This window comes from Nematolebias whitei, chromosome 2, assembly GCF_014905685.2.
Source record: "Nematolebias whitei isolate Nwh7 chromosome 2, NemWhi1, whole genome shotgun sequence".
NCBI lineage: Eukaryota > Metazoa > Chordata > Actinopteri > Cyprinodontiformes > Rivulidae > Nematolebias > Nematolebias whitei.
Window position 1 is genome coordinate 20,345,752 of NC_056499.1, and position 22,340 is coordinate 20,368,091.

The 22,340-nt window shown below is 37.9% G+C and overlaps 1 protein-coding gene across 1 annotated transcript in view; it reads left to right on the top strand.

Moving 5' to 3' along the window:
- The window catches only part of LOC119423307 (MAM domain-containing glycosylphosphatidylinositol anchor protein 1), a 230,866-nt gene that overhangs the window by 158,005 nt on the left and 50,521 nt on the right, over positions 1 to 22,340 (top strand). Inside the window, exons 5-6 of the mRNA XM_037690686.1 lie at positions 6,483 to 6,679; positions 7,835 to 7,967. Coding sequence (XP_037546614.1) covers positions 6,483 to 6,679; positions 7,835 to 7,967 — 330 coding nt within the window. The remainder of the gene's footprint in view (positions 1 to 6,482; positions 6,680 to 7,834; positions 7,968 to 22,340) is intronic.

Here is a 22,340-nt window from a genome sequence, read left to right on the forward strand (position 1 = left end):
TATATATATATATATATATATATATATATTCTCAAAATAAAAAGTACAGCTAATGTTGTTAATAGCAGTACAAAGATGTGGGTTCAAATCCTGGGGTTTTTCAACATGGTTTCATAGTTGAGACCTTCAGTGGTTTATGCTGATTACATTCCCAGTCTTTGAGGATAACTCAGTAACTATTTTATTACACAAAAGATGCTGAGCTTGTTAATCACACAAATGCATCTGCTCATCTCCCTCCTCCTTTTCTGAAATATACGCACATACAAACACCACACACACACACACACACACCCACACACACACATACCTCACCTTCCCCATTAAAAGCTCACTCAACTGAACCTGTCATCTTCTCTTTGGGACCTTAATGGCCGTCCACTTCCACAGACCTATTAGAGTACACGACATGTTATTGGAAATCAAAGAGGATTTGGTGTCTCAGGTGACCTCCTGCAGGGAAGAGGAATCAGCAGAGGTCAACTTGTTCCAAAGACTCACTGACCACCAGGGTAGATTGCTTCTGAGAACATACACTTCCTTTTTACTTTTTACTTAGGATGGCAAGACTAAAATATAAAAAATGAAAAACACATTTTAAAAACAATCCCGACCATTTCTAATTTAAATATTTAACTGTTGCTAGACTACTATTGATTTGCCTTTTTTTTTTTTCTTGTCACTAAGGTGATAATCTAGGTGCTGGGTTAAATAGTTTCAAACAAGGTGCGAACATTTTTAACAACTTAATTTATGCTGTTCATAGATTATGTAAAGTAAACAAGGTATTTTTGTTTGTTTGTCAAACACTATTTTATTGATTATTGATTGAATATTGGTTGTTTATTGATCACTGTTATTGTTTTAACATTTGTATTTTGCTCTGTCAATGAATGAGGAGCTTGTGCCAGTTCCAGCAGGGGTACATGTTCAGGTTGTCATTTCATCACAAGTCTTATAAGGAAAACATACAGAGATACGTATGTGAACACGTTTACAGGTTGTCCAACACTTTATGGGACAGCTGTAAAAATAAACAAGTTGTGTTGGAATTTAAAGGTGGGCGCTTTAGTTTAGCATAAAAGTAAAAACTGTAGTAAAGGACATTCAAAGTGAAAAGGCTAAAATACAACTATTTTTTATAATGACAAAGGAATTTTAAAAAAATGGCTGCTTCATGAAGTTTGTGCAAATCAATGTTAAATTATCCGTTACAAATGAGCTAAATAGGTCTCATAAATATGACTTGTCTTCATTTTATTATCTAATAACCTCAAATAGAGTTAAATTTATTTATGGCTGAATATTGTAATTAGGGACAATGCCATTTGGCAAACATTAAAGATATGATTTTTTTATATTTTCCTCTAACACCAGTAATGTTTAAAGTGATTTCAAATTAAGTTACAGCGATTTGTTTGTTTGTTTGTTTGTTTGTGTTATAAACAACACAATAGTCTCCTTTATAGTTGCAGGTTGTTTCTGTTGCATTTATGTTGGCAACAATAATCAAGGATCCAAAAATCTTAGTTTGATAAGGTGAACTCCATAAATGTAACCCTGTAAATGTCAACCCATAATATCTGTCAGAGTCAGAGAGTCAGAGATTCGCACGCACATCAACATTAAACATATCAGCAGCAACATGAAACAGATCAGCAGCAACGTGATGTGATTTTTCACAGTGATTATTCTGGTTAGAGATTCATGAGTCTAACAGCTTCAGGGTAGAAGCTGTTCCTCAGTCTAGTGGTTCTACACTCAATGCTCCTCAACCTCCTTCCTGAGGATAGTGGGGCAAAAAGTGTGTGTGCTGGGTGAGTGGGGTCCTTCCTGATGCAGGTGGCCCTCTTCCTGCATCTGGAGGTGTAGATGTTGTTAACATTACGTTCATAGCTCAATTTACCCTGAATAAACTGAAACAAGCAGGAAGTTCATGTTTATTTTCGAACTACAGCAATATTAGATCTCTTTTTATTGTTTAAATATTGCTATTTTAGACTGAAAGAAACTGTTGTTTTGTGAAGATACTTGTATAAACACTGCTTTCCTTTATAACCATTAGCACAATGATAATGATAATGATTCTGCAGCTGTGCAGCCTCCATGCCACACATTGATGCTCGAGCACAGGATGCTCTCCACTGCACACCTGTAGAAGGAGGTGAGGACTGAGCTTCCCAGACCAGCTCGTCTCAGCCGCTTGAGGAAGTAGAGTCTCTGATGAGCTTTCTTGATCAGGCTGGTGGTGTTGTTGCTCCAGCTGAGGTTGTCATTCATGTGTACACCCAAGTACTTGTAGCTGGCGACCACTTCCACCGCAGATCCTCTTATGTTCAGGGGTTGTAGATGTTTTTGTTCCTTCTGAAGTCCACAATCTTCTCCTTTGTCTTCTTCACATTGATGTGAAGGTTATTCTCTTTGCACCAGCTCTCCAGGTGTTCCACCTCCTGCCTGTAGCTGGACTCATCATTGTTTGTGATGCATCCCACCACCGCTGTATCATCTACAAACTTTACAATGTGACAGCCTGGATTGGTAGCTAGCTGCACAATCATATGTGAGCAGAGTAAACAGGAGAGGGCTCAACACACATCCTTGAGGAGAGCCAGTGCTGAAGTTTATGGTGGAGGAAGAGAAGTTGTGGATCCTCACTAACTGTGGTCTGTTTGTTAAGAAGTCTAGTACCCAGTTGCAAATGGAGGGGCTTAGTCCTAGTGTGAAAAGTTTGTCCATCAGGGTTTGGGGGATCATGGTGTTGAAGGTGGATGTGAAGTCCACAAAGAGCATACGGACATAAGAGTCTTTCTGCTCCAGGTGGTTGAGCACAGTGTGGACCACAGAGGAGATGTCACCTCTGCTGATCGGTTCTAACGGTATGCATACTGATGAGGGTCCTCGTTGATGTTGATGGTTGTTTTGATGCGAGTCATGACCAGTTTTTCGTCTGTGTTCCTCCTATGATGGTTTGTCAACATGTTAAGGTGCACCCCACCTCTCACACAACAACTACCCCAACCCCCCTCCCTGTGATCCTGAACAGGATTAAGTAAATACAAAGGTAGAGAAAATGAATGAACGAGTTTCTTTCTTGAGTGGAAAAAGCAAACAAAGAAAAACAATAAAGGAAACATGTTCTTACTGCAAATAAGGTAATTTATCTTTCAGTGTTAAATTGTAAACTCTGTCACTTATAAATACTGAGATTTTGGCTTTGAAGCAACACAACAAAAATAAAAATAAGTGAAAAAAAATAACATTTCTGTTTACTGGCCAATTCAAAGAAAAAAAAAGCAGGGTTTTATTCATGACTGCTTTATAGATTTTGAATAGATCTTTCAAGTGAGAGATGTCCCCCATTTCTTGTACCATTTAACAAAAAAAGTTTTTAACAGAACAATGCTGCTATCACCATGTTTAACTTAGTGTTTAATGAGGTTACACTCAGTACTGAGTTTCTTCTACACATTTTAAAAATGTGGCCAATTAGCTCAGTTGTTTCATTAGATCGAAGGTGGCAGATAGCACGATCTGAAAAACATGCTATACTTTTAGGAAACAACCAAACTAAATTATTAAGAGTTTTGAAAGATTTCCAAATCTGAAAACCTTTTGTATATTTGTATATACAAGATACATTCTTTTCTGCTTTAGCCACATGCAGGTGTCCAAGTTAAGGGCCAAACTAAGGGATGACTGTATGTCTTTTTGTCAGCACCACACTGTGATGCCAAAGCAGAAAACAACAGCTAACCCCCAGAGCTGCTTGAAATTTGGGAGCTTAGATGCACATTAAATGCTGTAGGTAACAAAACTAGTGCAGTGCAATTGATCTTAGCTATGTGCAAAGGCAGGACTTTGGGGAAATCAGACGCTTCATTAAAGTTTCATATTGCATTGCGCTCTTGCAGTTTCATCTTGTGTCTCCCTGTACTAATGGGCCCAAACTGAGACTCACAGATGAAGTTTGCATTATAAGGGCTGTAACTATTGTATTAAACTAAAAAAGTTTGATATTATTGTAATTTTTCAAACCCTTTCTTTAAATGACCTCATGGATTGTAAAAACTGTAGAAACTTACATTTTCAAGTACTTTCTAAACAGTTGCTTAAATAATGCATTTGGATAAAATACAATAATGTAGCTTTTATTTTATTGTATTGTCCATTTACAAATGTGCCGTGAAAAAAAAACAAAAAAACTACCAATTTGTGTAAGTCTTATTTTTGCCCATATTCAACTGGACTGGGCTACTAGATAAACCAGCAAAACATGTTTAAAGTGCATTTTTTTGTTAGGCATGAATAAGAATTAGTGATAGCTGTTAGCTTGAGCAACATTCAAAGCATGAAATCAACTGATAATCTAAATGAGCTAAAGCTGTATATGGTTATGTTTATTAATATAATAAATATATATATATATATATATATATATATATATATATATATATATATATATATTATTGTAATATATATTTATTTTTAAAATATACAAAGAACAGAGAAATTGCAATTTATAATTTATGCAAACTATGCATCCTGATTGTTTTTAAATCATTTGCCTAAGTATTATACTTGGATTGAACCATAAAATGCACTCAGTGGTTACACAAGTGTTGACAACCTGTTTGGATGTCGTGCATTTTACAGCTCACTCCTGGTCTAATTTGTACTTTTAGTCTCAGGCATTCTGAAAAGTATTTAGCTTTGCGTCATGCATGATAGTTATATCACTTTCCATGACTTAATAAATCTTCTCATAACTCTTTTGCCCCTTTATTATCTGGAAAAGAAGTTCTCCTGTGGTGTCTGTGTAGCCAGCCCACTGAGCTCACAGTGAGTCCCAGAGTTTTAACCTTCAATCCACAAAAGTGTTTTTTTTTTTTTTTCCTCTCTCTCTCTCTCTCTCTGCTTAGGCTGCACTCTCGTTGGTGTGCTCATGTCGCCATGTGTTTATAGCAAACCACCTCATGCGACAACTGTGACCATTTGAAACACACACTCAAAAATCAAGCATGCTTATCTTTAAATTTCTCCAATGAAGAATACACAACGCAGTCCTCCAACCACCACAACAAAGCCAACCTGATGGTGTCAAGACATTTAGTGACTACAGCTTTATCTCATCCTCTGCATAGATTGCCTCTTGATAGGTGCAGTGTAGGTAAGATGGGTTGGCACAACGGAGCGTGAGGGAGACAGCAGAAGTAGAGAAGAAAAAATAAAATAAGATGAGATGAAAGGAGAAAGTTAGAATTTAAAAGAAGGAAAAGGGTTGATGTTTGAAGTCTGCAACAGTCCAATTAGTCTGCTCTTTTCTCTCTTTCACACACACACAAAAGTTTGTCTTTCTATCTTTAGAGGGACTTTGCTTTGACTTCCATTCATTTTTCATTCATTTCTATATCCTAACAATCACATTTACCCTAAACCTAACCTTTACCAGAACATACCTAACCCTAAACCTACCACATCCTCAATTCACACCTTAGTCCTAAACCTAACCCCTAACCCACTACAGCACTTCTTCCTATGGGGCCCGGACTTTGGACCCCATAAGGAGCAGCTGGTCCTCACAATGTAGTATAAGTTGGAAAAATGAGCCTTACAAAGTAACACAAACAAAAACACACACATGCACAGATCACACCCCCCACCCCCACCAGGCACACACAAAACTCTGCCTTGTCAGTGAGGCAAAGAGCCGGTAAGAGAGGACACAGGGAAAGAGAATGATGGTGATGGGGAGTGAAAGTGGCAGTGAGTTTTGGAGAAATGGCAGAAACCAAGGGAGGGCAGCTTCCTTGTTCGTGACAGCAGCTGAAATCCAATCCACTTGAGGGAAAGGAAAACGACACCTCCCATGAAGGAAATGCTCAGGGAAAACAAGGCATATGAAGGGGTGGTGGGGGGAGCATGAGGTAGAAATGACAGAAAAGTGACATAAAAAAGTACTATAAAAATCTATGTGTGGGAGAGTCACAGAAACAGAAGGAAGAGGCAAAATGCACTGATTGTTTAGACATTTGGGCTTATTAGAAACAGGTGAATATTCTGATGGTTTTGGTCAGCGTGGGTGGGTTCTTCAGTCAAACTGCACGATGAGCCAGTGTACTGTTGGGTCACAGTAAACCCCATGCCTGTCAGACAACTTAAGCAACATTTTCTGGAGATATTTTTAATCTGCAGATTTCTGAATGTTTTTTATTTATTTTTTGCTTTAAACATTGCCATTCATAACTTGAGCTGTGATGAAGCCAATGGTGCAATCTTCTAATCCTGAGGCTGCAGGTTCAAGCCCAAGTTACATCAGTAAGGGCATCTGGCCTAAAACTCTTTCCAAATCTTTGGTGCACAAAAAAACACTGGCATAGCTCTCTGCTAATACTTTTGTGAAGAGGAAAATGAAACCAGTATTGCTCCATTTGAGTAGTATCAGGCTTTGTGTGATTAGAGTTGTTTGCTCCTTGTTTTTACAGACCTCGATGTTCCAGTTCTCACAGTGCACCAGACCATCGGCGATATACGTGTTGGTTTCTATCATGAGAAAACGGTGTTCCTTCGCTGCACTGTCAACTCCAACCCTCCTGCACGATTCATCTGGAAACGTGGCAGTAGGACCATAGAGCAGAGCAAGGACAATGGAGTGGACATCTATGAGCCTCTTTACACTCAGGTACACGTGCAGGACAGACACACTGCCAAATGTGCAGTCACTTCCTGCTTTTAATTCTACCACCACCACCATAGGCTAAAACTATTTCTATGAAGCTGCAGCCAGAGACAAATGGTATAAAATGATTTAAGTGTTCATAGGGTTACATTTAAACAACCACATATCTTGTAAAATCCCATCATAGTTTGTCTAAACTCCGAGATCCTGCAGTCTTTGGCAAACTGAGCAACACAAATGGCCTTTATAAGACATTATGTACAGTTTGTATGATTTTACAATGGGACAACACCAAAAAAAAAAAAAAAAATTATGTATAATATTTTACCTGTTTGGAAGTCAAAATTATTCCATGTTAGACTTATTGGTTTCTCTGTTAAGTTGTTTTGTTTGTTTGCTTGCTTGCTTTGTGAAAATTTGTTGTGCAATAACCCTCAAACAATTTGTAATGCCTCATAATTTAAAGATTTGAAAGAGATTATTTGACATCTGGAAATACCTTTGAAAATGAGTTACCTTTTAGTATAACAACACAAGTGTGCACAGTAAATAAATACATAAATAACTATACAAAAAATGCATGTTCTTTTCTTGGTTATCCAAGTGCAGCTTGCACCCACATAATAATCATATAAGAAGTATTAGTCTTCATCTTTTAAAACAATATGTTTCCATTCCTTTTAGGTATTTATGACTAATAATCCATGCTGCTTATGTACAAATTGAAAAGTACAATGTGTCATATTGTAAAAGCTTACTATAGTGTCACATAGTTAACCTGCCAATGAAGGCCAGCTGTAATTTAACAGCAATCCAAAAAAAAAAAAAAGTTTTTCAAAGTTATATATTTGCTGTTTCCTTTTATTCTGTTGTCCATCCTTTGACGATCTGAACAATTTTCCTAATGGTTCCATGCAGAAGCATTTTAAAATATGTCATTCATCTATTTTAAGTCCGCATGTAGAGTAGAAGAGATTGTGTTTATCATCAGAGCTTGTAAAAAACACAAACCCATAATCACTGATGTAATGTTATTTGCATAGCAATAAAAATGTAGTTACAAAATATGTTTAAAGTTTTGGTTTTAAGTAAATGTAAAATAAAAAGGTTAGAAATGATTTCTCAGTGCATGTTGTGTGTGTTGGTTGTCCCATCTAGGGTGAAACCAAGGTGCTGAAACTAAAAAACCTGAGACCCAAGGACTTTGCTGATTACACCTGCCAGGTGTCTGTCCGAAACGTGTGTAACATCGAAGACAAGTCGGTCAAATTTATTCTCACAAATACCACATGTGAGTATTTTAATATGTACTTTTTTCAAGTCATGAAAAGACAAATGCTTGAAATGCTGCAGACATCCATGCTTTCACACAGCCAAGGTTTTTCTCCTTTTCCATTGACTCTCTGGCTTTGATTTATTCACTCTGTATTTTGTTCTTTGATACTCTATCTGACTTTTCTCTGCATGCTTGCAGTGCTTTGGCTCAGGAATCTCGCACTCTGTGTCTCTTTCTCTCTTTGTAAAGTGTTTTCCCTCTTTTTACTCAAGGATTGTCTCATCTTCTCTCTTTCTTCTGTATAGTTTGTTCTTTCTGCTTCCATTTCTGTCTGTGTATTTTTCTTCTCCTGGCTTTTGACTCTCCAATAAAATTTCCTTGCAGTGTCTCTATCTCCTGCCAGCCTCCCTGTGTGCAGCGTTGTCTGTCTAGTTTTTCTGTTGCTGAGAGCTCATCTCAGGGCCGTCAGCTGTAATTCAGTTGTCACGCTCCCTGTTATCTCCAATTCTCTCTGCGCCGCTCTGTCCATCTACATGCCACCACCCAGAAACTCTGTTACTTACGACAACATTGTTGCCGTTGACAGCCCTGTCAGGTTTGTTACGGTCAAACTGATAACGCCACAAAGGGAAGACTCATACTTTTGCATCGTATTTCAAATATTTTATTCTTCTTCGTTTTTTTTATAACCTCATTTTCTAAATACCAGTGAGCTCAGATCTAGATCAGTAAAAACTGCTAGATAATTATGTGCTTTAAAATATTTTATGCAGCTTTTTGTCCGTTGTATTTAGTTATTTAAGCGTAGTAATGGAGGACCTTGTCCAATTTAATGAACCAAGCTTCTTATAAATCATAAATGCAGAACTTGTGGCTGAGCAGCTATGAGACGATATGAAGGGCTTCTTTTCATAATTTTATATTTAGCATGGCGACAGAGGCTGTTAAAACAAGCACGGCAAAGAGAAAACAAACTTGTAATGATTGAATTTATTGAAAAGAGACTCTCGACTGGAAATGCAGCCCACATGCCAAACTTCCACACTTGCTATAAAATTAAAGATTAATATTCCCTTTAAGCAGTAGTTTGACATTTTTGGTAATGCCTTGTTGTTTTTTTTGCTATATTTTGTAGATGAAAAGCTCTACTGCACTTTTTTTTTCCCGTATCAGCAAACATCCTTCGTTTGCTTTGATCAAAGGTAACACAATCTGTCAACTAGTACCTCTAAGGGTTTATAGTTTATAGAGTTTAGGCAACTCATTTATTGCATCAACAGGAAAAGTGAAGCATTTAAGAAGCAAGTCACTGATAGTGACCAAGTTATATAAATATAGTTGAGCTAACACCAGCATGTCCTCAAAGTACAGGTTGGTTATAGTATTTTAACCTGTTTGTTGCTCGCTTACAGTAAGAAATACACATTTTTGGGATTTCTATGACTAAAACAAATTATTCAGGTTCAGTATTTATAACAGCAATAAGTCATCAATGAGATTGGACACCAAGTTTCTTATCGGGCTTTATTGTGAGCTGAATGTGTGAAAAATCAAATGAAGCAAAAGAAAGGTCCAAAAACATAACAACTACATAAAACATTTCAGAAACAAACTATAAAGTAGAATAGGATAAAGGAAACATAGTCCACATAAAAATATACTGCTGAAACAAAAATATATAGTTAAAGACAAGATGTTAGGATAGGATAGTCCAGATTTTTTTAGGTAGGGTTTGGTGGAAAAGTCATAGACAATATCTTACCAGCTGTTTGATGACCTCAGGTTGAACAATAGTTTCAATGAGCAGACTGATGAGCTAACAGCTAGTGCCAGTGGGGACCAGAACAATTGTTGCCATTTTAAAACAACCTTAGTCTCAAAAATGTTGTTTCAAACTAATATTTGCATCACTATCTGGAGAGGGCTATACAGTCCATTTACCATTTATTAGTTTTGCATTTTGTAGTTATAGCAGAAATTATAGGATATTACTACCTAAAGTGACCCAGGCTGCACCAGAAAAGTTACAGCTAGATGCTTTTTGCTCTTGCAATAACCACAGAGCGTGAAGTAAACTACAATGCAATGTAAAATTGATGACTGTGTAATAGGCACTAAAATAGGATTTGTATAAACCGTTATTTTTTTTTTATATATATCTGAGTTTGAAGATGGTAGCAATTTCGTTGCCCCACTTTGAGTAGTCGTTAGCTCGCTAATTTGATCAAAATTAAACTCTTTTTCTTTTTTTTCTTTTTTCCCAAATTTAATCCATTCAAAGAGATGTCTACAACAAGTATTTAATGTTCAAGATCTTTTCACAGAAACACACTTTGAAAGATTTTAAATATACTTTAAATTAGAGAGCACATGACCATGGTTTAGAAATGATGATCTATAATAGAATAAAACTAGAATGCCATCACGTTTAGCATTTGAAACGTCATGCATTGCTTTTGTTTATCAGTCATAAAACTGCTCAGTTGTAAAATCAACCATCAGGAAGTGAAACCAGTCTCTACAGATCTTAACGGCTTGCATTGTGGGTAATAGGTGTTTTTCATTCTCAGAGCCGCAGCATTCCTCACCTCTCCTTTTGGGCTCCTGCAGCTGAGATCAATCGTATCCCGACAGTGCAGTCAGCACAGGCTCAAAGCCCCCCCCCCCCCCCCCCCCCCCCCCCCCCCCCCTCCCAAACACACACTCACACACACACAGCAGCCACAATAATAACCGTCTGCCCAGCATCGGGGCTCTGGGACTTGGCAAAACAACCAATCTGTCTGGACCTCACAGCCTCAAAGACTGATGGAGAAACTCTGCTTAGAATGTGTGTGTTTGTCTTTGGTACATGAGCAGGGCCACCGCCTGCAAGTTTGTGTGAGACAAAGAAAAAGACAAGTGGTTGTGCATAAGTGAGTTTTGATCTTCATTCCCTAAACTCCTCTGCAGTCCACAGAAACAGAACTAATGCGATATAAACTACTGGAGTAAAGAACAGGAACTTTACCTTAAAGCTAATTATTATTATTTGTTTGGTTTTTGTTTTATGTATGTCAGGATCTGTAATTGTGTTAGTTTTATTTTAAACTGTTTGTGTCATTATGTTAGGGATATTTAACGTGTTAAGTTTTTAGTTATGTTCATTTGCGTATTCCTTGCATTTTCTGTGCGCCTACACTCGTTCCTCCTCTGTCAGTTTCTAATACTCATCTGCTCCTAGTCAGCATTCAGCTCAGATGTTCCTCATTTACGTATCAGCCTCAATCCATAACATCTCTGTTTCATTTTAGTAGTCAGCTAGGTACTTATACCAATAATACATCCATGGATACTCACAAACCCAATAGTGCATCTGAATTTTTGGAAAATAAAGGAAATAAAAATGTTTTAAACACAAATACAGTTATAGAATGCATTAACTAATAATATGGATATGTAAAAAATAAACATATATGCATCAAATGATGCAGCGGATTGGGTTGGGGGCAACATTCATTGCGCCAGAGTTTGGTGATAAAATAGGGAAGTGAATCAGCGAGAAATTATCTGTTTACACATGGTTACAATATTACTCGCTGTTCAATGGGTTGAGGATAATTAACCACTTAGATTAATTATCTGCTCAGGTTCCAGTTCTTCATTATTGAGTATGAAAAATAGTTGTTCAGAAAGCAGATGGAAATACGACAACCACTGTGCAGAAGTAAAATGATGGGTTAAACTGTTTTGTTTGTATGGATACCAGCTCATATAGGAACAGAAGGAAATGAAATTGTCAGACAAAGTTGCAAAAAACACTACCAGAAATGGTTTAATTGAAATGGATATAAAACTCAGTCGAGCAGAAATAAAAAGCACCATAAAGGGGAAAAAAAAAAAACCGAGGGAAAGATGGCAAAAACAATGGGAAGATGAAAGAAAGGGTAGATGTTTTTATAGAATTCAATGAAAAACAGAAAAAATGAGGAGAGCTGAAAGAAACGGGAGGGAACGTTTGTATCACGACTCAGATTTGGACACGGAACATAAAAGAACATTCATATATTCATAATAGAGAAATATAATACAGGTAAATGTGAATACTGTGAAGAAAATGAGAGCATGTGTTATTAAACTGCCAGAAATATGAAAGAACTCAACTGATTAACAGTCTCGCTAAAATAAAAGTTACATTTGATTCAGCTGAATTACTGCAGAATTCAAAATCTAATGGTACTCAGGCTTTAATAGAATATCTGTAAAAGACATTTGTTTGAAAGAATATGCTTTTATTTTTTTAAGCGTCGTTCCAGTCCACACTCCTTACCAGTTAGTGGCGGTAATGCACCAATAATGGTCTGCCAAACGCAAATTAAAACCAAAGAAGAAGAAGTAGTCAGTGGATCAGTGACCACTGGTGTGCATTTCCCTTTATGATTCTTACATGCTTCTTGTGATCCTTCTAGTTTTGTGTGAGTAGATTTTTGTTACTATGTACGACAGAGCTTTAGGGCCAGGCTAAAAATAAATTAATAAATTACATTGCCATGCTAAAAAAAAAAAGAAAGCCATAAAATTATGAGAATAACATTGTAGAATTACGAGAATAAAGTCATATGAGACTTTTTTACAGCTGTCATTTTTTTTTTTTTTTCACGAATCGGATCTACGACGCGACCTGTAGGTGTGTCAGCAAATGACCAATCTGAAGCTAAATGCTCCTTACCGGCAGAGAGCTGCACTGCAGCCCATCAGAGCAAATCAAAGTCCTGATAATAATAATCTGATGCTGATGTGCTAACAGATTACACAGTTTTGCTCACTTAGCGCCGTTTTCAAACGGAATCAAGAACGAAACTCAAGACGTGATGACCTAAAGTATATGCATCCCAGAAGCAGCATACAAAAACACAACAGTAGGTGGCAGCAGTGTTGCCAGGTGTACGGTAATTATCGTATTTGTATGACAATTTTGCCCTCTGTACGATGTACGATCAATAATCCCAAAAAAAGGCCAAATATACAATAATTTGATCGTTCCGTGAATGTGCGGTTGTAATTGGTTGTCATCAGCTAGTCGCAACTATCTGTCAGACTTTTTTGTGAACCCTGAAGGCATCTGTGTCCACAAACAGATGCACGATTGGCTGGAATCGAGCTTTTCTAAATGTGACCTACGAGTGATGCGTATGCGTTTGCCTCAGAACAATGGCCATGATTGGCTGAATAGTCCGCTGTGCCCGCCCCACGAGTGAGGAAAAACAGAAAAGAAGAAGCAAAGCCGGTCTGGAAGCGGACCCATCACTACTATAGTGCATCAATAGATTTGTTATTTTGGTTATGACGGGTGGACGATAATTTCCCTCAAAATATGATAATTTTATGTCTATTACGATAATCCTACATTTCTCACCTGGCAACACTGGGTGGTAGTATTGGATCACATTTTGAGTAATGGCGTCAATAACAAGTTTAACAAACGTTCTTCATTTTACCACAGTTAAAATGCGGTAAACTTTGCTTTATCGTGTCGGAGATCGGCTAATATTACAACTCATTTAGCTTTGGATTGGTCATTTGCTGACAGGCCTAATGGATTGATAGACAGGTTGCATCCTGGATTCGACTAGTGGAAAAAAATTAACAACAGCTGTAAAAAAAGAGTATTTATTCTTAAGACTTTATTCTCGTAATATTGACTTTATTCGACTTTATTCTCGTAATTCTACAACTTTATTCTCGTGATTTTATGGCTTTCAATTTTTGTTTGCTTAGCGTGGCAATGTGTTTTTTTTTTTAGCATGGCCCTAAAGCTCTGTTGTAGCTATGCCATAATTTTGTGTTAAGAACATGTTTAGTTATTTTCTCAAGCTCCTTGTGAAGAGTCTGAATTCCTCAGTCCAATTCTCCTACTGAACATGATAATCTATTTATGTTTAAATTGCCAAAGGGTCAAAATGGCAAAAGAAATTTGCACATTCTTCTGAAAACAGTTTGGCAGTAGAACTAGAGTTAAAAAGCTGCCCATTTCCAACGTAAAACTTGTAAGGTCATTGAAAAGACTGAAACTGTTTAAATAATTTCAAATTAGTCTGATTCCTTACAGCAGCATATTAAAACATGAAAAGCTTCTAAGAAATTTTGTGAAAGATTAAAAAAATAACAGCAAAAAAAAGCGAGCACAAACGTTTGAGGAAAAAAATGTACAGTAATTAAGCTCAAAACTATTTAATTGGAAACTTAATATCAATGGGTCACTGTCATGAAATGCCTGATTAGGTTCACATTTCTGAAAGATATCAGACTTATTTAATTATTTGAATTTTGTCATTTAAAACTGTTACATTTAGTAAAACATATAAAACCCAAGTGCTTTCCTTTTTGTTCATGCAGCATCACTCTGGTCTGATGAAGTCAAGGCACTGTGTCTGATTCACTGCACACAGACAAAGGGATTATCTATCTTTTAGATCAGAATCCCAACCTGAGATTTGAGCTTTGGATTTCTTCTTTCCTGTAACTCCTGTCACTGACAAAATCCTTTTTCTTTGCCCCTCATGCAAAAGGATCGGGGAGCAAATCTGTGAAGCTTGACATATTATTTAGTGTATGGAATACAAAATACTGAACGAGTTTAATGACAAAAATAGACAAGTTAAACTACACAGAAAATAAAACATAAAAAAATGAATAGACTCATGACATACAGCCTGTTTAAAAATGTAACATAAATATTTTTTGCACAAAATTAATGAAAATTTGCAACTGTTTGAATCAAATGTTTGAGTTTCCTGATCCCCAACTCAGTGTACTGTGCAAACAATTCTCACTATGCATGCTATGTTTTGCATGTTTTTCATCTAATTTTTGAAGCTTTTTATTTAACATGCTCATGGGAACTCATGTGGTCACATAGTTTTCTATGTAGGATCATATGCAACAAATAAATAAAATAAATTTAAGGGTTTCACCTATAAAATAATCTGGTTGTGAAGGAAGATTTTAATCTGACTCTAAATGTTTTCAATAGTTAGCAGCATCAAAAGTTTGTAGAGTCATAATATAACATAAAGTATAATTGTGATGAATAAAGCTCTACCACATTAAACTGCAGACATGTTGAATTGGCATTTTCTCTAACCATAGCCAACCTGTGAGGTTTTGTTAAATAATTAAAGTCAATACACGTTATAGACTTTTTGATGTTTTCGAAGTGCTTTGACTTTTGTAAGCTTTGGAAACTCTAACAAACAGCCCTAGTTTTCATTAAAATGATTACATTTGAAACACATTTTCTTCCCTCTTCATTCTGTTGGCATAAATAGAGCAAACATTAAGCACAAAAAATGCCACCAAAGGTTGTATTTCTGGGGGGAAAAAAATCACACACTGTTGTGTTTTAATCTGCTGACATTATTTTGGTTGATTGCATTGCTAGCGAAGTTAAAATATGAGCTCTGTGATTAATAATTATCACAACTCTTACTACAGAATGTGTTTCAATGATATTACAGTGGCAGAAGAATTCCATATATGGTGAGATCAGTATGTGGCAAATCAAATTGCATATGAATCTCTTTTGAGAAAATTAAAACCATTGGTCATCTGTAATAATTCTTATTTTATTTTATTAACCTTTATTTAACCAGCCAAATCCCATTGCGGTCACAGATCTCTTTTGAAAGGGAGGCCTGAGCATCCTAACATGCATGTTTTTGATTCTTATTGCAGTAAATCCTCTGGAAGGACATTGTACTCCATCAGCGTGATGCTAGTTTTATGTAAAGCCATCATTTATTACTGAGAGAGATTATATGTGGAAATAAAGGACAAAATGGACTCGGGTAACATATTTTTAAACCAATAAAATGCTGCTACTTGTACATTCAGTATACACTTGATATGTATATATATATATATATATATATATATATATATATATATATCTATATATATATATATATATATATATATATATAATTATATATATATTTTTAAATATATCTATATATATATTTATTTATTTATTTATTTATTTATTTATTTATTTTTTCCATACAGATATATGCATATGAAGAGTGATTGTTGCTAAAAGGGCAGCATCAGTAATTACTGATCATGTAAACTTTCTGATTTAAATCCAGTCCAGAAACCACAATTTTATCATTATTTACCTACTTGGATTATTATTCTTATTCTTATTATTATAGATATTCGTTTTTCAGAATCAGAATCACCTTTATTGGACAAATTTGTATGCACAAACAAGGAATTTGACTTCCGTTTCAAGCACTAACTATGTACAGTCATCAGGAAATAAAATAAAGGACAATAGGAACAGTATGTACTGTACATGTGGTGCAAATGTGCTTATTTTGCTGCACAGCGGAGTAGCTGACAACTCAGGCTGTAAGGTGTTTATTGTGTTCATCAGAGACCGCCTGGGGGAAGAAACTGTCTCTGTGGCGGCTGGTTTTTGCAAATACTGCTTTGTAGCACCAACATAAAGGTAAAAGTCTAAATGTTTTGTGTCCAGGATGAGAGGGTCTGCAGATATGTTACCAGCTCTTTTTATGACCCTGGACCTGTACAAGTCTTGGATTGAGGAAAGGTCAGCCTCGGTAATCCTCTCTGCAGAACTGCTTGTTCGTTGCAGTCTGGACTTGTCCTACTTTGTGGCTGTGCCAAACCACACAGTGATGGATGTACACAAAACAGATTTAATAATGGCTGTGTAGAAGATGGCCAGCAGCTCTGTGGTAGGTTGTACTTCTTGAGTTGGCGCAGGAAGTACAATCTCTGCTCGATTTTCCTCTGAACTTTGTATCCATGTGTGAGGACCATCTCAGGTCCTGAGAACGGGTGGTTCCCAGGAACTGGAAGTGATCCACAGTAGACACGTTGCTGAGGACGGTTGGTGGAGGCAGTGTTTATGTGGGGTGGCTTCTCCGGAAGTCCACTGTCATCTCCACAGTCTTAAGCGAGTTAAGCTCCAGGTGGTTCTGACCACACCAGTGGATCAGCCATTCCACCTTAGAGTCAGTCAGAGTCAGAGAGATTTATTTGTCATTTGCATATCTTGTGGTACATGTGGTGGAAGGAGATTATGTATACAGGGTCCCAGATGGATCAGCCAATCCACCTCCTGTCTGTATGCAGATTTGTCATTGTCCTATATCAGACCAATAACAGTGTTGTCATCTGCAAACATCAGGAGTTCACAGACTGGTTTGCTTAGGTACCATCATTTGTGTACAGAAAGAAGAGGAGTGGGCAGAGAACACACCCCTGGGAGGTGCCAGTGCTGAAGCTTAATGAGCAAGAGAATATGCTTCCAAGCCTCACCTGCTGCTCTGGTGATCCACTGACAGGTTTAGGCCAGCACTTTAAGCTGGGTGAGCTTCTGATAGAGGATGTCTGGGCTGATAGTGTTGAAGGCTGAGCTGAAGTCCACAAAAAGAATTCTGACGTACGTGCCGGAGTGGTCAAGGTTGACCAGGATAAACTGTAGTCCCAAATTGACTGCATCATCTGCCGACCTGTTTGCTCAGTAAGCAAACTGCAGGGTGTTCAGCTGAGGACCTGATGTCTTTCAGATGCTTCAACACCAGTCGCTCAAAGGTTTTAATTACCACAGACCTCAGTGCAACGGGTTTGTTGTAATTTAATCCTGTTCTGGTGCATTTTGGGGGGACCGGTGGAATGCTTGAAGCAGGAGAGAATCTCACACAGTTAGAGAATCTCACACAGTTAGGGAACCTCACACGGCTCCAGAGACATATTGGAGATCTCAAGTGAAGATCTTAAATGGAGGCCAGATGGGGATATTATCAGGTCCTGGAGCTTTGCTGGTCTTCTGACACCGAAGAGCATATACAGTATTGATTTATTCCTTAGTGCAGGTAGTGGGTCAGAGGGTAGAGGGGAGGGGGTTGTTGAGTTGTTGGTTAGGAATGAATGTAGTCCTTTTGTGTGGGGTGTGGGTGAATTAATTAATTAATTCAACCGTTATTTATACAGATAAATCACATTGAGACTCAAAGACTCATTTACAAGTGAGACCGCTTTAGACAGACAAAAAGTAATGAAAGTGACACATGTATAGGATTTAGAGGCCAAAAACATCCTAACAGTTTCACTCCTTGGTCGAGGAGAGATAGCTTGAAATTGGAAAAAAAAAAAAAAAACACACATAAGCACATAGTGACACAGACATTCCGCAAAGGAGGGGAAATGATCAGAGCGGTGAGCGTGTCTAAGGACACTCAAAAGGCACTGTAGGAGTTCTGATAAGCATGGTATAATCAGTCAGTTCCCTCTGGTGAGATCTGTAAACACTCTCGAGGGGTGTCAAGATTGACCTAGGGCAGTGCCAATGAGAATCCAAGGGTCCTGAAATGACAAGATAATATTTATTCAGCCAGGTCCCTCTGATAGGTCAGCAGACTTCCTTGATGGGAGGGGAAGGATCAGAGCATTAAATTTACAGGGCCTCCAGGCAAATTGAGATAAAGTGGCCTGTCAATGCCAGCTGGGGTAGTCAAATTCAGATAAACAACATTTGTTTTGGGGACAGGCAGAACTTTACTGATGTATGTCTGCCTTGAGTCTTTGCTTGTCCTCACAAATCCCAAATGTCCAAATTAAGTAGACACACCACTGGTCCGTGCCTGAGAGTGTTCCCCAAGATCTGATCCATCCTATCCTGTGGTTCAGTTCGCAAAGCAATTGAGTCTAAGTGCTTGAGGCATGGAGTAAACCATCACATAAGACAGACAGTCTAACCAGGGCCAAATTAGCTGCCGACGACTTCCTTGTTTGTTGATAAACCAGGAACCAGCCGATTCTAAAAAGCAGGAAACCTGTTATCATAAATCCAATTATATATGCGTCTTCAACATCCTCAATAAACATATCACCTTCCTCTTGCCCCAGGAATCAATTATATATCCAGCTGCGTGCATGTCATCACGGCAAGTCGGCTCGTCTGAAGCTTGTCTTCTCGTTGAGAAAATTTTATCAATTGTGTTGAGAGACCAGCTGACCAAATCCATAGCAAAAAAATACAGTTAGGAAGATATGTAGAGTGAGGCTCTGAAGCAGTTTCACAGACAGGACAGAGCAAAAGCAAAACGGAGGAGGGAGAGGAGGGGAAAAGCATCTGCCCTCGACAAGAGCAAATGGTGAAATAAGTGAATGGATTGGAGGTATGAATTGCTGGTTTTCAAATTTGCAGAAGCTGTTTAGGTTGTCAGCCAGTTGGGGGTCATCACAGTGTGGAGGGGCGGGCTCACTCTATTCCAGCTATGCTCCATTCTGACTTTGAAATTTGCTGTTTTAAGACAAAACTTTTTTGATTGATTTTGAATGAGTAGACAGCACTTTAACAAGGTGTTATAAATGTTATTTTGAAAATTTTGCACATTTTACTTTTCTTCTCTTGAAGCTTTTCAATTTCATGTTTAAGTTTGTGAATGACATTTTAACTAAACAAGGTGCATGCCTCATTATTACCTTGTTTAAGACACAGAATGGGTCAGTGTAAAAATAGCTCAGAGGACTTCACTTCTGGTTGAGTAGCTTCTCATCTTTAGTTTGAACAAAATACATGAAAAAATAAAATAAAGGACATTAATGTGCAGTACAGCTATAAACACCCCATGCGTTAGGTTTTAGATCATCAGATATTCCAGAAAAGATCTCCCTAAACTGAACCCTCCATTTTCACCTCATAAATCAGTTATGTTTCAGACAGGTGACACAACAACACAGACAGAAGCAGGGAACAAAACTGATGAATGAAAAAGGGATGAGTCTTAAGCACTGAGATAGAACAACAATAAAAGAAAACAAAACCCTGATATTAAATGTATACAGCCAACAAACTGACAGAGAGAAAATAAGAAACGAAGTGAGAAAGCCAGAGTGAGGAAGAGAGAGACATTTGTTACCTGGTTGTAAACCGCAGTGCTGCACATAAATCCCATTACTTTGTGAAGTACCCTAGCTGATCCCACCGTTTCCATCTCCCACGCATCCCCAGGAAATATAAACTGTAATTCTCAAATCCTCTGTTCCTCCTTCCTGCTTCACTTTTCTTTTCCTTTCCAGAAAATTCCTCTGCGGTATATTTCGCAAGTTTAAAATAAACATATTACCTTTTCAAATTGTTCACTTGTTTTAGAGAATTTCATTCCATCCATCCATTATCTTTACCCGCTTCATCCTTTTCGGGTCGTGGGGGTCACTGGTGCCCATGTCCAGCCATCACTGTGCGAGAGGTGGGGGACACCCTGGACAGATCACAAGTCCATCACAGGGACACATAGAGACACGAGACAAACAACCATTCACTTTTACTCACACCTAGGGACAATGTAGTTACCAATCAGCTTAACGTGCATGTTTTTGGTCTGTGGAAGGAAACTGGAGTACCCGGAAAAAAAAAACACGCATGCACCGTGAGAACATGCAAACTCCACCCAGAAAAGCCCCCAGACAGGGATTTGAACCAGGGCAATCTGCTTTCTGAGAGGCAGCAGCTCTACTAACTGCACCACCATGCTGTCCAAGAATTTAATTGTCTGCAAAAAAAAAGAAAGATTTGAAAATGGGGGAGGAGTGGTGGTTAGAGAAGGCGAGCCTGTGATCGGAAGGCTGGTGGTTCAACCCCACCATGGACTGGTAACATCAAAATGTGTGTGATAAAGGCAAAACACCCACAACTACTTCCACCCTATTTTGCCCCAATCTAATCTCTTGAGCAAGGCCCCTAACTACATCATCTGCTCCCCCAGGTGCCCTAGATGTAGAGCTGTCATTTCTAACCTGTGTTCGCACGCAGAATTTTGTGCTGGATGGGTGGGCCGGGTCAGTGTCGGACATTTGATTGCATCAGCGGATGCGCATGACTGACAATACAATTTGTTTCACCAGTTGTGCGCGGCCGTTTTACCAAGCTCTGACCGGCTGGTTGAAAGAGGTAAAAAAAAAAAAAAAAAGTCCAGATGGCTCACTACCAGCGACCCACCTGAAGCTTAACTGGACTCAGCCACTGCGTCAGCGCACGTGCATGGCCAACAACCCAATTTGGATCATCAGCCGCACGTGTCCGCCAACTGTTAATAAATATAATATTATAATAACTTTAATAATCCACTGACTCTTGTTAATAAACAAGTCATCTTATATCTTCCTTTCTTTGAAATACGTTTTTAAATCGCCAAACTGATTTACTTACAGAAGCAGTAAAAGCTTGTAAAAAAATGTCAGAGTTTTTTTGAGTTCAGGCCTGTAATCACAGTTAATTGGTTGGTTTTGGGTCGGGCTGGGTAGGATTTTTTAAGCCCGAATGCAACTCTACCTAGACAGCAGCTCTCTGTTCCACCCTGAGGGCTGTGGTAGCTCGGTGGTCTGTGGTTGTGTCAGGAAGGACATCCAGCATAAAAACAGTTGCCAAGTCTTTAACAAGTTTGTTCACTGTGGTGACCCCTGATGAGGGGAGCAGCCAGAAACAAAAAAAAGTATGTTAAAAAAGATAAAAAAAATTGTGAAGTGATGGTGACAAAAGAAATTAATCAGGAAGTTATCCATGCAGTAGAAAGCGAACATCGCTTATCCTAACTCCTTGGATCAGTTTGACCACTGCATTCATAACTGAAGCGGCTACACGGGCCTTTATGTATCTCCCAAATGAGCTCAAAATTCAGGTGATAGAATTGGTTAATATTCAATTTCATAAGCTTTATGCATACACATTTGGTAATTGTGAATAATGCTTTTTAATATGTATTGTGCCCTTAAACTGCTGGAGGTTAATCCCCAGCACAGAACATAAATAAACACAGACATAAATATTTACTCATGGACAATATTGTATGCTCTTAAATAAGAATATTTTGAGTGTGCTTTGAGGGAAAGTACTTGTTGCCTTGCTGTACAAGTGTACAGATTGTCTGTAACATATGCTGTTTAAGAACAAACACTAATTATTTACAACAAAATGAACGCCTTGACACTTCAGTAAACTGTAATTATAAATGACAAACTGAGAATTTCTCATGCAAAACACTTTTTTGTGGGTGCTTCAAGCACTGAAGTCTTAAAGAGGCTTGCTTTCCTGTTGTGACTTGATACAATGGGAGAAGACAGAGCTATTTGTGCGTTCATTGCAGCTGTTACAGCAGTGAAATATCTTGTCAGGTCTGGAGCCATCACTGCTGAACTCAGCTAAAGAGGTCCCATTAGCGTGTCAGTGTTTTTGCATAGTCACCCGTTAAACACTGTCATTGTGTCTGTGCGCGTATACAGTTTTTGTGTGCACAGTTCTATTTGTTGAAATATTCATAAGTAAACTACTTTGTTGCACCTCTTTTCATGATCATAATTGCTGTTAAAATAACAGAC